Source organism: Corapipo altera, unplaced genomic scaffold (genome assembly GCF_003945725.1).
Source record: "Corapipo altera isolate COAL_440 unplaced genomic scaffold, ASM394572v1 24b, whole genome shotgun sequence".
Classification (NCBI taxonomy): domain Eukaryota; kingdom Metazoa; phylum Chordata; class Aves; order Passeriformes; family Pipridae; genus Corapipo; species Corapipo altera.
The window spans coordinates 690,522-707,260 of NW_020884888.1; the positions used below are offsets into that span (position 1 = coordinate 690,522).

The following is a 16,739-nucleotide window of genomic DNA, read 5'->3' on the forward strand; positions in this document are numbered from 1 at the left end:
TTGGACAGTTTTTTAGCTGAATTGAGGAAAATACACGTGAGTGATAGCAAAGGAGTTTGAAGAAATACTACACCATCTGGCATGAAAAAGTTAAACCCCGAAGTGTTTTAATGGGGACACAGTATGATCAGAAAAGGAGATTGGACTGTAGAACACGATTAAAACTAGTCAGATAGTATTGCTTTTAGACCTGAGAAGTTGTTTGTTATTAAATTTATTAATAAAGTTATTAAAGTTTTAATTTCTGGATTTTCTTAACTGAGGCTTCTTCCATCCATACAACTGTCACCTTCGTTTGGTTTATTTTACTCGTTTTAAAATTTAGTCCTTTAATAACTTTGTAAATCAAACTGTTAAATCTTCTGCTTTCTCTCTGAAAGGTCGCATACTGGTGAAAAGCCATTTAAGTGCTCTCAGTGTGGAAGAGGTTTTGTGTCAGCTGGAGTTCTGAAAGCACATATTAGAACACACACTGGATTGAAAGCTTTCAAGTGTGTTGTATGCAATGGGGCCTTCACTACTGGTGGTAGCCTTAGGCGACATATGGGGATCCATAATGATCTTCGACCGTATATGTGTCCGTATTGTCAAAAGACATTCAAAACATCACTAAACTGTAAAAAACACATGAAGACTCATAGGTATGTTTACAATTTTTAAATGAATCCTTCAATGTTGTTCAGTAGCTGTTCCTTAAAGATACTTGGAAAAGCAGCTTTGCTCTGTAACAAATGCATATATTTGACTATGGATGTTTATTTATGGGTACCTTTTGAAGATATAGTAAATTATGGTGTATAATAAAAATAATAAATTTTTCACATAAATAGTTACGGTAAGTGTCTAACTGAAACCACAACAAGGCTTTCTTACCTTTCTTTGCAGATATGAACTTGCACAGCAACTTCAGCAGAATCAGCAATCCTCTTCGATAGATGATTCTACAGTAGATCAGCAGAGCATTCATGTTTCTACACAGATGCAAGTGGAGATTCAAAGTGATGAGCTACAGCAGTCAGAAGCTGTTGCAACAGATCAGCAGGCTATTTTAGAGTTAGACCAACAACCAGTAGTAGGCACAGAAGAAGCAGCACTAGAACAACAGTTGGCTGACCAACCTTTAGAGCAAGACGAGGGTGAGTATTTGAAATACAATTAGGTTTATAATGAGGTAAGTTTACAAGTTCTCAAATAATGGTTTCTTGACAAATTTCAGTCCTTTGGGTTTCAAGACAATGCAAGTAAACAACTAGAAAAATACATGGAGAAAAGCTAGCTACTTTAAGTATATTGTACAATTTCATTTATTGCTGTTTAGGTTTAGTGTTAAAATATAAAAAGATTGATTAAGATTTGCACTCCTTAGTAGTAGCAAACAAAACTACTAAACTAATATACAGAAAAATAGTACAAAATTTTACCACATCAGCTCTTATTAATAAAAAGCACTTCTATATAGTCTACTTAGAAAGTAATACCTGTGTTTTGAGGTGAGAGAATATGAAATATTTGGTGTACTTATACATAATAGTGAAACAAAGTATTTTGGTTTTGCTTATTTGTTCTTTTTCATGGTGTAATGAGTTAGCAAGTACAACAGGGGAATATAAGTGAAGTGTGCTATAACCCAAGATTTAAATACCTGTTCAGCCCATAATTTTTTGCTTATTTTTAATACAGTGAAAATTCAGTGACTATAAAATATAGGAGTTTGGAAACAACTGAAATATGCAGTTATTTACATCTTCTTGATATTTTTCTCTTCTTTTCTCCTCCCACCTTCTCCCTTTCCCTTCCCCATTTCAGATAGATTTGTGACATCCCAGCATGCTTTACAGGAAAACATCACTCAGTTTGAACAACAGGCTATAACACAGCAGCCATTTGATCAACAGGGCTTATCACAAGGTTAGTAACGAATAAAGGTTTTACAGAAGTAATTTTTATAAATCTGACTTCAGCATAGCTATGATAAAGCACTTCTAAAGTAAGCACCTGCACTCAGAGTAACTGCAATGCAGAGGACTTGCAAAACAATTACTGTTTTGAAGCTATACTTGGTGGAATATTTTGAATACTTAAATATAAATAGATTTTGCTTTTATGAGCCGATGTCTAGTCACTACAGTAGGGGTTTTATAGTCAGGCATTTCATATTCTTTCTTTGATTGTGTTTGAACTTGCTGTGGCAGTTTACACAAATTTCCCCCTAAATATGCATGCTCATAACCTGAAATGATCAGAAACACGGTAAGATTTGACTGAGTAGCTGTTTGGATTCATTTTGAAAAAAGACAGTGCAAAATATAGTCATGTAAAAAATCATACTTTCAGCTATCCACAGCACTTTCCTTTTGTATTTTATAGAGCAATGTAAATAACAAATTAAGAGATTGGAAGCATTTGAAAACTTTTTTTTCCCTATAAAAGACAGAGAAATGTGTAAGGCTTATGTAGCCTGCAAATAATGAAGAAATGACTGCCTTTCTTTGCTTTTCAGAGCTGGATTTCTTGAATTGTTGCTTAGTATGAAGCTACTAATTTTGTTTGGGTTTGTTTTGAGTTTTTTTTTGGTGGTTAGAGTTTTTTTGGGGAGGGACGGGGTGGGCACGTGAAGTCCCTTACATGGAGAATGTTCAAGGGGTTTTCATTTGTTTTGGTTGGGAATCATACCTCAGTGGCTGATCAGCTGATATAGCGTCATTTTAAGTTTTATAGCGTCTTTTGTAAAAACTTAATTGACTTTGGTAAGTTGCATGGTACTATGAGAAATAGCATAACTTTCTGATTTTAATTCTCTAGGTTGTGCTGCTTTGTATGTAAAGAAAAAAAATTAAAGTCTCCACCTTTATTAAACAAGACTGATCCAGGTCCTCTTAAAATCCTATGACGATTTTCATTGGTTACCTTTTACAGTTTTTCAAATGAATGAAAAGAGATTACAGAAAAAGCTGCAGCCTTTAACTCTATGTTAATCTGAAGAGTGGTGGTGGGTTTTGTTTCCTTGTTAGTGGCTCCTTTGAATTTGAAAACCCAATATGTGAACATTGTTTTGTTGCCTTATTTAAACTTCAGTTTTTACGTATGTGTATCTTCTCTATTAAATAAATATTGAATGATTTCTTGGGGAGGGCAGAGACTCTTCTAGAACTCACAAAACAATTCTTTCATCGTCAGAAATCCAGACTGATCATCGGTACATTGTAGAATTGGTACAGAGAATCAGAACACTTGTGGTGTGGGCTTTTTAAAGCCTCGTTTGTATAAGATGTCTCCTATTCTACTTGGAATCTCATCCACAGATTCCCAACTCTTTGAAGTTTCCTTGAAGATCCTGGAGCCCTTCAAAATTTTTGAATTTCAGGTAGGTAAGCATTTGCGCGGATGCATGCGTTAAATTGGTCGACCCTCTCCCTATGTCTGCATCTGTGCTTCATGCTCCTAATTTCTTTTTCCTATCAACTAGGCAGAACACTAAAGCTTAAAACACTATGTCTTTTTTATCCTTGGTATTTATAGGCTGTATTCTTGTTAAAATATTTTGGTTCAGTGTTTATTAATAAAACAATGTAGGAGTTATGAAAGATCTTTGGTAGGTTTTTTGATTTCTTTATTTTTTTTAAAGAAAAAAAAATCTTAGCATTTCAACCAGATGAGACTGATTTCTAGGTCTGCACAGACCTGCCAGAACTTACTCTTTCAGGTTTGTTTGTAATACTTCTGTTGAATTTCTGGTTTGTTCAGATAGGTTTTCTTCTTGATGTGTTCAGACTTGTAAAGAAGTGCAGATCCTGTGCGGGTACTGCTGTATCATAATCTGCAATTCATTTGAGCTAGATTTGAAGACTGAGGAAAAGGACTTGTATTCTTGGTAGTTAATGTGTTCAGGCATCTTCATTTCAAGACTTTTTAGTGATGTCAGAACAACCAAGTGTATCTTTTATATAAAATTGGTTTGGGGTTATTGAATAATATGTCAACAAATGTGTTTTCATATAATTTACATCACCTTTTCTTCCTTTAAAGTCTCCCTGGTTGAGAGGATGGTTGAATGATAATTCAAATAGTAGTGATAGGCGAGTGACCTTGAAAAACTAAGAATTCCAAATGCTTCCGCGTGTTATTCTGTAGCCCATAGAAATATACCTTTGCCATCAGACTGCTGTTTTGCCTTCCTAAGAAGTTGATCTGCAATCTCAGGACTTGGAATTCTGATTTTTCAGTAACTATTTATGCACTGATTCCAGTCAGTACTGTTCAGCTGGTTGCAAAAGTTGCCTAAGAAGCAAGCCTGCAGAACATTAATTGCTAGGCACTGGTCCCAGCTGAAATGCACATGTGCATGTAGATGTTTGTAATGTTAGAATTCAAAGGATCTGTCAGTAAAGATTTGAAGTTTTGTCTAAACTAAAATATTGTATTTGCTATGAGTATCATGCTGTTGTTTTCTCATTCTCGTGTGCAAGACACATCTTTCCACTAGTAAACTGATTTCCAGAGTATTCTATTTTGCAATATGTTTTGTTAATATAGAAGACAATAGGTTGAGTGATGTCCGAAAGCCAAACAAACCCCAGGCAACGTAAATGATTACTTGTACTGAAAAATGCAAAATGCAATTCCAGCTTTAGAAGACTTCATAGTCATAGTAAGAGACTCCCCTTATTATACGAGCCTCAGATGTTCTCTGTTCTTTGAAGATTGATCAAAAGCTTCAGGGAAACAATATATAGTGATGGAAAAAAAGAACAGAAAATAAAGGTTATGAAATTTACTTCTCTCTCAGACCGAATGTCTGATTTTTGGTGTTTGGTGGTGTGGGATTTTTTACTGCTGTTCCATATAAATTTTATGGTGGTAGCAAATGCCTTTGAGCATGCTGAAGTTGTCAGATCTTTTTTGAGTGGAAAATGACCTTCATGTTAGGTGTTGGGCAAAATGGGAATGCATCAAATATATTCTTGTCACAGCTTTGGTCCATATTTATTTCAGAACTACTTTCAGAAGTAGTATTTCTTTCTTTTTGTCCTCAAATACCTCTACATTCAGAACTTTTCTTCTGAGCATTTTGTTGCATAGTCCTGGGAAGTTTTTCAGGATGTCAATAATGGCTTTTATTTAAACTCTGTGAAGCAAAACAGGTCATGGTATAGTAACTTCTTTTTTCCTTCTTAGCTAGTACAATTCACCTGCTGATTAAAAAAAGTTTCAGGTTTATTAGGTACCTGTTTCTTTGTACATTTAATAGTTATATCCTTTTTTTTTTTTATGTAGGGCATAGAAGTGACATCACTTTGCTTCAGTTTCTCGAGTCTTGTTTTTTTCTGTATACTCATCTAGTGTAGTGGGAATGCCATTTTTCTATAAAGATACTTCCAAAATTTATTTGAAAAGTATAAATTAGCAGCCCTTTTATCACTGCAAAACTTTTCATTGCTGTTCTTCAGGCTACTTTTTTATTTTGTCATTTCACTAAGTAATTGAGGTGCAAGGTTCAGCTTGTTGAATCCTTTTTTTTTTTCTTGTAATCTTGTAGGATTACAAGTTGTAGGAGAGAAAATTGTATAGAAATTGCAATGATAGATTTGGTGTCAAGTTATGACCTGACTAATAATACTTTCAAGATTTGTTTACATTAGTGGGTTTTCATTCTATGGTGTAAGCAATAGCATACGAGTAGGGTTTTTTCCTCTACTGATTACAGTATTCTTCTGGTGTGGAAAGGGTCTTTCGGGAAAATTTCTGCTTAAACTTAACACAACCAAGTTTTTGTTATACTGTAATTCAAAACATTCTTTAAGCATTGCTTTTTGGCCTTTGATGCTGTGGTCTTCTGATGTGGGTTTGTTTCTACCCTTTTTTCATAATCTTCACCCTTTTTGTCCACTAAAGGCAAACTGCACAGAAGTACTAAAATTGTTGCCCGTACATTAATTACTGATACTTGTGGTTTCATTTTTTTCCACATTACATTGTGGATTGTTTTTTTGGAAGTATTAGGACTTAAAAGGGTTGATAAAGGACATCTCTAATAGCATTAAAAACCAATGCAATCTGAGCTATGTTTCCCTGGCTCTGAATCGTTGATGCTATCATTTCATCCATTCATTTAGAAAAGGAGGTGATTAAGATCTGATATTTTGGGAGAACAGAACCAAATAAAAATTTTAGGTCTTTTTACTGAAAATGTGAATAAAAATATGTTTATTTTTTACTTTGCAGTTTGCCTTTGAGAGGCTCTACTTTACTATTATCTAAAGAGTGGGAATATGTGGAGGAGATCCAAAGTAGGAGAAAATGGGGTTACTTTATCAGAAACTGGAGTTCTCCTATTGGGTCATCTCCTCCACTCACCCGCCATCCTCCCCACTGAGCTTTGCATCCTTGTGATCGGCTTCCAGTGTAGTTAAGGGAGCGTGGTACCAACGTGGATAAAGGGAGATGGGTCAACCTGTTTGACACATGCATGCTTACATACAAGAAATTCAAAATTTCAATGGCTCTAAGGTAATTGTGGCACTCCGAAGAAACTTCAAACAGTGTTTTTCTGTGGAGGAGATTTTCCAATAGAATTCCAGCTAATGGTAAGTAACCCTATTATGCATATTACATAGATACCAGAAACATCTGTGTCTTTTGACACTCAACAGTGAAGAATACAAGTATTACTATGTAGTGATACTACCTAACTTCTTTTGAAGGTAGTTTTCAGAGAAGTGTGGTGTTATTCAAAGTCCAATTCAGTGTATTCTCCAGGTTTGTAACTGTTTAATATTTGGCAGGTTTTACAGTGAATGACAGCTACAATCAACAGACTCAATTTCCAGCTGTACAGCAGCTGCAGGATTCAAGCACACTTGAATCTCAGGCTCTTTCAACGAGTTACCATCCACCAGCCCTTCTTCAGGTTCCAAATACAGACACTATTAATGTAGTAAGTACTGCTAGAAGGCAGGCTTCATTGTTTTGTGTTCAGTGGTGAGTTTCTTTGCAACATTTCATTGGTGGTAAGTAAAATAAGAAGTCAGAAAAGTTTCAGGATTTCTTTTCTAGATTGCTTATGTTTAACAACTGGAAAATGGGGGTGGGAAGAGGATAAGTGACCTGACTACATGTTTCTAAAAAGGAATTTTATGTTCTGGTGTTCTAGACTTAAAAAAGGATATAATGCTGTAGAGTTGGATTGCAATGTTAAAAGTGAGAAAAAGACATAAAGTTATGAAACAATTGTACATTATCACACTATCTTTTGTCCTAATTCTTTGATTTCTATAGATATATATGATCGAACAATAAAAAAAAACATTGCAAATGTATAGTGGTCATTCATGGAGCTTGCATATCGCAATGTGTGATGTTCTTGTGTGGTTTTTATCTCGTTAAATTTGTAAAAGAACTCAATTGCTAAAAATACACTTTAAATATAACTTTTTATGATGGTAGAAGCACCTAACATGAAGACCACCTGTCGTAATGTACTTACCATGATGATTTGCATGAGTTATTGTCTCTTCAAGCTTGTTTGCGAATTGCAAATGTCAGTCAGAGAACTAAAGTGGGGTTTAGGATCTGGAAGAGTTTGAGTAATTTCAACCTACAGGCTTTGGAGTTTCCTTCTCTTCAAATCTTAAAACATACTGTAGTTTTTAAGGATTATTCTGTAGTGGCTTTTACTTACAGGAATGCTCAAAAAGTAGTGAAGTCTTCAGCACCACTGTGTTGCTACTCAGTGTTTAAAATGGCTTCCCTAGTTTTAAATTTAACTCCTCCAACACTAGAAAACCTAGACAAGTTAAATATGTTTTTATATAGATTCAGAGAAGTATAAATGCACCACATGGTCTATTTATTCCAATACAGTAGGTGAACATTTTGGTGCCTACCTTCTCACTATGAAAGAGCTAGGTATCATATAGAACTCTTAATTTCTTGTCAAAATTTATGAAAGCATAAATTTGATTACTTGTATTGACTGTAAATGCTGTAAATTTTTTGTTGCCTATTTGTGCGACTTTATTTCAGTATTGTGTTATTGAAATTTACTTGAGGCTTTGATTTTTAGACTACTCGCTTGATACAAGATCAGTCACCACAAGAAGAACTTGAATTGCATACCCAACGGCCTCATTTTCTTGAGGATAATGAAGATCAAAGTAGGCGTTCATATAGGTTTGTTATACTTCTATGTTCCGTTACAGAATTTCCTGAATCTTTTATGGCTAGTAATTGTATACAACTAATGAAAACAATTTTCTTCTAATAGATGTGAATATTGCAACAAGGGTTTTAAGAAATCCAGCCATTTGAAACAACACGTACGATCACATACTGGTGAGAAACCTTATAAATGCCAACTCTGTGGACGTGGTTTTGTTTCCTCAGGAGTTCTTAAGTCACATGAGAAGACTCATACAGGTAACAGAGCATACCAACTCTATATTAGCTTAAACCATGTTTGGGTTTTGTAAATGTCCTGTGTAAGCAAACTTAAACAAATAGCATGCTACTTATTTGTTTCTGTTACTTTAAGGAGTTAAAGCATTCAGCTGTAGCATTTGCAATACCTCCTTCACAACTAATGGCAGCCTTACCAGGCACATGGCAACTCACATGAGCATGAAGCCTTACAAGTGCCCATTCTGTGATGAAAGCTTTCGAACAACTGTTCACTGCAAAAAACATATGAAAAAACATCAGACAGTCTCCTCAGCTGTAGCAGCAGCTACAGATACAGGAGGGGGAGGTAAATTATTTCACTTTTACTTTTACAGTCCTTACTCCATAAGAAATACAGATGTTTTGGTGGATTACATGAATGCTGTAACAGTAATATTACAAAATAGCCTTCCAGCATGGATAATGTCTGATGTCCAGAGCTGCTAAAATTGCTGTGTTATCTAAATTGTTTAAAGAAATGTTTTCCAGGATCTGTCCAGTGTATTCAAGGTACTGTATGTGACATAGTTGCTTTAGTATGTCACTAAAGTAGAACAATTTTTGTCCTAAATTACTTATACCCATATTAGTTACTGTAAAAATAAAAATCAGAAATTCAGAGTTTTTTTTTAAAATGAAGTGCGGACATGAGTAATTAGACCTTTTAAAGAGATTAAAGTCCGAGCACGTAATATAGTGGCCATGTGTTTAATAATAAACCCTTCTATTTTTTGTAATTTCAGCTGATAGATTAAACTAAACAAACATTTTTTTTGTTTTGGTTTGATTTTTTTTGTTTTGCCTTTTTTTTTTTGCCTTAAAAGTTGCATGTGTTGAAGATGATGATGAAAACTCTGAAAGAACTTCCAGAAAATCTCGTCCTGGTGTCATAACTTTTACAGAAGAAGAAACAGCAGAACTGGCAAAGATTAGGCCTCAAGAAAGTGCCACTGTCTCAGAAAAAGTTCTTGTCCAGTCTGCTGCAGAGAAAGACAGAATTAGTGAGATCAAAGATAAGCAAGCAGAACTGGAAGCAGAACCCAAATATGCCAACTGTTGTAGTTATTGTCCCAAAAGTTTTAAAAAACCCAGTGATTTAGTCAGGTAAGGAATGGAAAAGTTTTGTGTGTTTTTAATTTGCTAAATTGTTCACCAGAAACTTAAGCAATAATAATTTCATATAACTCTTTGTCAAAGTTGAATTTTGACTCATATTTACATAACGTCAAAATATAAAATACATTTTCTGACTATGACTAACCCAGCCTTTTCATATTTATTTTCTTGCAGTATTGAAATTATTATTATGACATTTTTGAATAAATTATTTTTTCTTGCTGTAAGACCTGCATGTAAAAGCATGTAAAAATCAGTTGGAAAAAAAAGGCAAATACTTCAATTTTCTTTACTTGTTCTGCTTAGTGTAATGATAGTAATTAATTAAGTATTAATTAATTAATTAAGTATTTAATTAATTCTGAAATGAGTAAGATAGAAAATAAATATTTTTGCAAACTGACATAAAAGTAGAAATTCAGATTTACTTGTATTCTGGAATTATTAGGCATGTTCGTATCCATACTGGAGAGAAGCCGTATAAGTGCGAAGAATGTGGAAAGAGTTTCACTGTAAAATCCACTCTGGATTGTCATGTTAAAACACACACAGGTCAGTAAGATTTTGAATGTCTATGTTTAGAAACTGGTTACTTTCTTGACCAGCTGTTTTCAGTACAGATCTTGCAAGGAGTGGTATGTTTTCGCTGGGATCTAGCATATGGCACAGTGAATGGCAGCAGTCAGTGAAATTTGGTACTTTTGGCATCGTCAAGTTAGTGATATTAGGACATTTAAAAAAATCCATATTATTACAACCTTCTCTATTAGTAGGCTTCTAAAGCAGTCATACACTTAGCTCCTGCAAAAACTATGTGTGCAAGTATCCATAACATTTTCGCGTCAAATCTTCTGTAGCATTTCGATGATAAATGATTTTCCTGAGCAAGAAGGTGGAGTTGAGGGATTTTCTCAAGTTAAACTAGAGGAAAAAAATTATAAACATTAATGTTTGCCCTGCTAAGTAAATTGAAAAAGAAGAGTACAAAAAATTTGAGCGTTCAGCTGTTTGAATCATGCAAGTTGAATATAAACCTAATATCTGTAGTATTTAGGTTTTTACAGTAGTTTCTCTGTATTCCTGAGAGAGATTTTAATAGAGGTGTTCTTCAACTCTAATTTTGCGTTAATTAAAAAACCCTCTAAATCTTTCATACTCGTTTTCTTCTTACCATTGAACTTCTGTAAGAAACCCAATCTTGAACTAATTAATTTCTAAAACTGGCTACAGTTTCATTAAGCTTCATTATTATCTCTTTTCAAAAGTACAAAAGACAAGATAAAAAGCTTTTAATACTATAATACATAATTATTTTGCTCATGGAAGCTCCCTCTCTGTTGCACTATATTTGTATTTTCTTCTGTTGTTTAGTAAGAAATACTGCTTATGTGTTACATCAGATCATCGCGTAGATTAGTATCTTGTCTCAGACAGTAGCAGATACTAAGGATAATCAAAACAACAAAGCAGGCATTTGGTCATGTATGTCCAGATTCAAGCAGTTGGAAAGTTGTGGGACTTAACAAGAGATTGCATCTCTTTGATCACTATCTTTAATGGAATTTTTTACATTAGATTTATCCAGAGTCAGGTAATAATCTCCTTGAATATTTAAATAACAGGACTTCAGATGTTCAGTTTGCTCTTTCCTGCTTAATTTTTTTTGTTTCCTTCTCTCTCGCTTTTATTTTTTTTATTTCCCTTTTCTACCATTGGGTGGGGGTTTTTTTTATATAGTGAGAAAGACTGCTAGATGGCTTCCTTTGTGGCACCCTGAATGTGGTGGTGATGCCAATAAATGCCCCCAAGAAGGCGCAGAAAACTACTCAGAGACAATTTTTAGTCTTTAAGCAGCGAGGTATATTTATTGAGCAACGTTGGAGAGCAGCCAGCTCGCGCTGGACAAAACTACTCTGTCTCTCCAGTGAAAAGACATGATTATATACTACTTTTACAGGAAATTGCAAAATTTTACATACATATTCATATGATTGCAACATCTGATTATAATATTCATAATAGACGGAGTCTAGGCGGAGTCAGGGGCGTGGTCTTCAATTTGGGGAGAATCTAGGAGGGTCGTTCCTGTTTCTTCATCCTCTGGCTCTTGGCCCAGCCTTCATCATCTTCATGAACTTTTCAACTTTCTTAATTTTGGCAGACTTAATGGTGAATTTTGCAAGATTCTTGGACTCAAGCCCCACTTTGCCCCCTTATCTTACTTAGGTTAGGTGTGTGCATTCTCGCTGTGTTCGGTACCACCTGATCTCTAGGTTTTGGCAGTACATCCTAGCTAAGTATTGGCAAGATGCTCCGTGCTTTTATTTATGCCTATATTCTGATGTAGGTAGCTACATTCTGATTTTAACTCTCTACCTGCTTTCTGGGCCTTGTCTGGCTTCAATGGTAGACAGCTTTTCTGCAGCCCAAATTCCCATTGTCTTACTGGTTCATGTTATTGGGCTCTTCTCCATTATTTGAAACAGAACATCATCAGAGGTTTACTTAGTTTTGATGAAGAAAAAGTGACAACAGTGCCAGGGTTTTGTAATCTAAATCTGTCATTTGAAGTAGGTTGAATTGAATTCAGGAATTTGATGAGAGATTCTTCTGTGTAAATGGAAACTAGAATTCAATACCAGGAATCATAGGCACACATTGGTTTTGTGATTTCTTTATGAAAAGCATTGATTTCTTACCCTTGTTTAACTAGAAAGCAATATTGTGCTGGAAGGTCTGGGAATTTCAGGAGTTATAGGGAGTTTTCAGCTGCAGTGGCATGTTTTCTGCCAGATATTTACATTACGCTTTTTCTGAATTGTACAACTGTGGATTTGGTTAAGGAAATAAACTCCATAGTTTGCTGTTACTTGTAGTACATTAACAATTTCATTTGAGACCAAAGATTTTTTCAGATGTTATGCAATCTGAAAGGAGAGAGGATAAGGAGGTCTGTATATGTATAGGCCAGATTTCTGTACTTCTAAATTACTTTGAGGACCTGGTATTTTTGTCTTATGATGTTATCTCACTTAATTTTATTCATTTCCTACCTGTAATCCATTAATTCTAGTCAGTATTGTGACACTGTTGAAACAGAAGAATAAAGCTGCTGGAATTAAAAAGGAAATGAATAGCCAAGTAAGTAGAAACCAAATGCTGAAGAGGTTGAGATAAAATTTTTAATTCTCTGGTTTATGAACTGTGTAGTTAGAACAACTGGATTAGTCAGGAAGGTGAGATGAGGAGGAGGACAGAGGCATGAAGGTCACCAAGTTTGATTCTGCATGAAAGCTTTTACAGCATACTGAGTTTTAGTAATAGGAAAAAATTAATATGCCCTTCATTGAGATCCTTAATTCATTTGAAAAGCAGACAAAATTATAAAGAAAAAGTCCAGTTATTTCAAATTTATTCTGTTCAGATTAGTCCAGAATATGTTGGGGTTTTTTGTTAAATGCATGATTTAGTGCTATTAATATTTTAGAGCTTTTATAACTTCCCTTTCTGTTTTTGAAACTTTTCCAGGCCAGAAACTTTTCTGTTGTCATGTGTGCAGTAATTCTTTTTCTACAAAAGGGAGTCTAAAAGTCCACATGCGTCTGCATACAGGAGCAAAGCCTTTCAAATGTCCACACTGTGATTTACGGTTTCGTACTTCGGGGCGCAGAAAAACCCACATACAGTGTCATTATAAACCGGAGACAAAGAAAGTTAGGAAGCCTGTTGCCCGCACTTCAACTGAGGGACTGCAACCAGTCAGCCTTCTTAATTCATCCTCTACAGACCCTAATGTTTTCATCATGAATAACTCCGTTTTGACAAGTCAGTTTGATCAAAATTTGCTTCAGCAAGGACTTGTGGGCCAGGCTATTCTGCCTGCTTCAGTGTCAGGTAAAAATGGATGACGTGGTGGTGGTGGTGTTGAGATCAAGTTCTGAACTTTGCTTTCTGTTAGAGTTCAGAAAGTTATGGCAAACACTGCTTGCCAAACAGGTAAGAGTTGTACTGAATTCATGTTTTGGTGCACATTGGTGACATAAATAGAAATTTATTTATTTAAGAACGAAAGGGAAAATGTATACAGTTCACCTAAAAAGATCTTTTTGTATTCCTTTTGATATTACTCTATTGCCTTTTTTTAAAATGAAGAGAAGCAAAACAGTTATTCTGTATCTGTGCACCAGTTATTTACATGAATAATGAAGATTTTTGATTTTCAAATGCTTACATACCTTTATTTCCATGTTAGTATGTAGGATGAACTTTGACACTTTGATACTGAACAACATTTGTGCTGTGCAAAATGTGGCAGTAGCTTTCGTGTGTATATTCAGAGTTAGAATGTAAATATCATGTGTGAGTGCTGCTGTGTTTCGGTGTGGCACACTTTCCAATGAAATTTATACCAATTTCTCCATGTTTCCAAAGCTATTCTGGAGGAATTCTTGCTTTGTAAGATAGTCGCTAGTTGTTAAGTAACAGTCCTTAAATCACACAGAATTTATGAAGCTTTAAAACAGGCAGTCCTCTACTTCAGATTGTTTTTCATGGCATAAATAAATGTTGTCTACATAGCTTTTGTCTTGATTTAATTTATAAAAATAAACAAGCTAAAAGAGGTAGTCAATATTGATAAATAAAAACATTATAATATAACTGTTTTCTTTGGTAGCTGGAGGTGACTTAACTGTGTCCTTGACAGATGGTAGCTTGGCCACTCTTGAAGGAATACAGCTACAACTTGCTGCTAATCTGGTTGGACAAAATGTTCAAATTTCTGGAATAGATGCCAGCAGTATTAACAACATAACATTACAGGTAGGTTGCTTACAATTTCCTGCTTTTAATTTTGTGGAGTCACTTTGAGGGCTGAAGAAAGTTTAAGGAGCATACATAATTCTAGAAGAGTTCTCTAGAATATACATAATCCTAGAAGAGTTCGGCACATGGCAGTACCTTGCTGTATGAGTTATACAATGTTAGAAGACTTAAAAAATAGCTGCACAATGGGGTATTTTTCTGGTTTGGTTTCTTTCTTTTTAGTTTTTTTTTACTCATCTGGGATTTTGGCATATTGCTTTAAAATATGGGTTTTTTCTTTTAACTGCATTTTGTCTCTTCACTTTGAAAGTACTTTAGACTCCCACCCAGCTCACAAAAGGCATTTCCCACTCCAATCCCCTGAAACAAGCCCAAATTATTGCACAGTATAAGACACCTGTGTAACTATGCAAGTTTTTAATAGTTGGATTCAAAATTTAAATTCCTGTTGAAGTTGTAAAAGGAACAACAGAAAAAAGATGAGATGATTACATTTAAAAGTTTGTATTTGAAAGATGTGAAACAGTGATTTTTAGGAACTTGGTTGTGTTTGATTAGTTTCACAGAATCGTTGAGTTTAGAGGAGACCTGTAGAGGTTGCCAGGTACAACCCCAAGCTTAGGGAAGGGACATCTGCAGAGTTGTATTGAGTTGCTCAGAGTCTTTCTACTCGAGGAGTTTTTAGTGTAAAATGAAGGCATTTTAATTTTTGTTTTTCTCAATCACTAAATGTCCATGAAGAGTAAAATCTGTCTTTAACTATAGACAACAGGATTTGGATTGTGGACTGGGACCTTAATGAGTCCTAGTAGCTGAAAAAAAAAAAAATTTCTGGTATCACTCTTCTTTCTGCTCCATGCCTTTTCACTTTCAATGGCTTGAAGACAATGATAAACATTACATGCACTAACAAGACAGTAGAGAATACCAGCAGTGTGTGTACCTGATGCATTCCATACTAATATGTAACTATGATCATGATTTCTCAAACATTTTGCTGACCGAAGAATCTACAGCTGAATCTGAATAGACTTGATGCTTAGTGACTTAAGAGACTGACTATATGCTGACACATAAAAAATAAATTTAAGTTTTAAATGGCTAATTATAAAGTTTGAGAACTGTATCTACTCTACATGCAATAAATATGAATTCCGGATTTATGTTAAGAATATTCAATTTAATCTATCTTTTTTAACTTCAGATTGATCATTGCAACTTGTTTTTCAGATTGATCCAAGTATTCTACAGCAGACGTTGCAGCAGAGTAATTTACTTACTCAGCAACTAACTGGAGATCCCAGTATGGCTCCACAGAATCCCTCCCTCCAGGCAACAGAAAGTGCAGTGCCAGCTAATGTGGTTATTCAGCCCATATCAGGCCTGTCTTTGCAGCCCACGGTAACATCATCTGCTAATATGACAATAGGATCCCTGTCTGAGCAGGAGTCTGTGCTGACAACAAGTGCAAATGGTGAGAAGTGTCAATAGTTTTATTGTGCTTTGAATTTCTTAGTTCTACTTAGTGGTATTATCCACAGTGAGAAAATGTCACACCCCTTGCCTACCCCCCCCAACTAGATACCTAATTTAATAAAATAAACATGCAGTTCTTGCATGAGCATCTTCAGCAAATTTTACAGCTTTGTGTGTTACCCTTTGCTAATATATTTTTTTTCAGAAGGTGGATTAGAGAGTAGGTTTATATTAGATAATAATTAGGAAAAAATTCTTTACTCTGAGCGTGGTGAGGAACTGGAACAGGTTGCCTAGAAAAGTTGTGGATTGTCTATCCCTGCAAGTGTTCAACGCCAGGCTGGATGGAGCTCTGAGCAACCTGGTCTAGTGAAAAGCATTGCTGTCCACAGCAGGGGGGTTGGAACTAGATGCTTTTTAAGGTCCCTTCCAACCCAGACCATTCTGTGATTCTATGTAGTGAAAATACTTAAGAACTTCCAAAGTCCTCAGAACAAAGACTTTGTATTTTTCTTAAGATCTTAACTACAGAGGATTAAATTGGATATGAAAATTTATCCTTTAGAATGCATGTTCTAGCATCTCCCCTTGACTACATCATTTATTGTAGTTCAGAAAATAATGCTTTAAAAGATTTTGTCTATTATAATGAAAGGCTCTTCATGGATTATTTTTTTTTTGTTCTACCCCTTATATTTAGGTGCACAGGACATTTCTCAAGTCATAACTTCACAGGGTATGGTGTCATCTTCAAATGGACAACATGAGATAATGTTGACCATAAATAACTCCAGTTTGAGTCAAGTTCTAGCTCATGCTTCAGGCTCTACTAATGCGACCTCATCAGGAAGTCCTCAAGAAATCACTCTTACAATATCTGGTTGGTA

At 35.0% G+C, this 16,739-nt stretch overlaps 1 protein-coding gene across 8 annotated transcripts in view; it reads left to right on the top strand.

Annotated features, from left to right (window-relative positions):
* The window catches only part of ZNF236 (zinc finger protein 236), a 73,637-nt gene that overhangs the window by 38,860 nt on the left and 18,038 nt on the right, over positions 1 to 16,739 (top strand). For 6 of the 8 annotated variants that reach the window (XM_027643953.1, XM_027643952.1, XM_027643947.1 and 3 more), the window contains exons 14-26: positions 381 to 641; positions 886 to 1,136; positions 1,807 to 1,908; positions 6,783 to 6,934; positions 8,063 to 8,169; positions 8,264 to 8,415; positions 8,531 to 8,743; positions 9,261 to 9,540; positions 10,001 to 10,104; positions 13,081 to 13,446; positions 14,228 to 14,373; positions 15,607 to 15,850; positions 16,553 to 16,732. In XM_027643953.1, the coding sequence (XP_027499754.1) occupies positions 381 to 641; positions 886 to 1,136; positions 1,807 to 1,908; positions 6,783 to 6,934; positions 8,063 to 8,169; positions 8,264 to 8,415; positions 8,531 to 8,743; positions 9,261 to 9,540; positions 10,001 to 10,104; positions 13,081 to 13,446; positions 14,228 to 14,373; positions 15,607 to 15,850; positions 16,553 to 16,732 (2,558 nt within the window). The remainder of the gene's footprint in view (positions 1 to 380; positions 642 to 885; positions 1,137 to 1,806; positions 1,909 to 6,782; positions 6,935 to 8,062; positions 8,170 to 8,263; positions 8,416 to 8,530; positions 8,744 to 9,260; positions 9,541 to 10,000; positions 10,105 to 13,080; positions 13,447 to 14,227; positions 14,374 to 15,606; positions 15,851 to 16,552; positions 16,733 to 16,739) is intronic. The other 2 variants (XM_027643948.1, XM_027643951.1) reach the window with 2 other exon arrangements.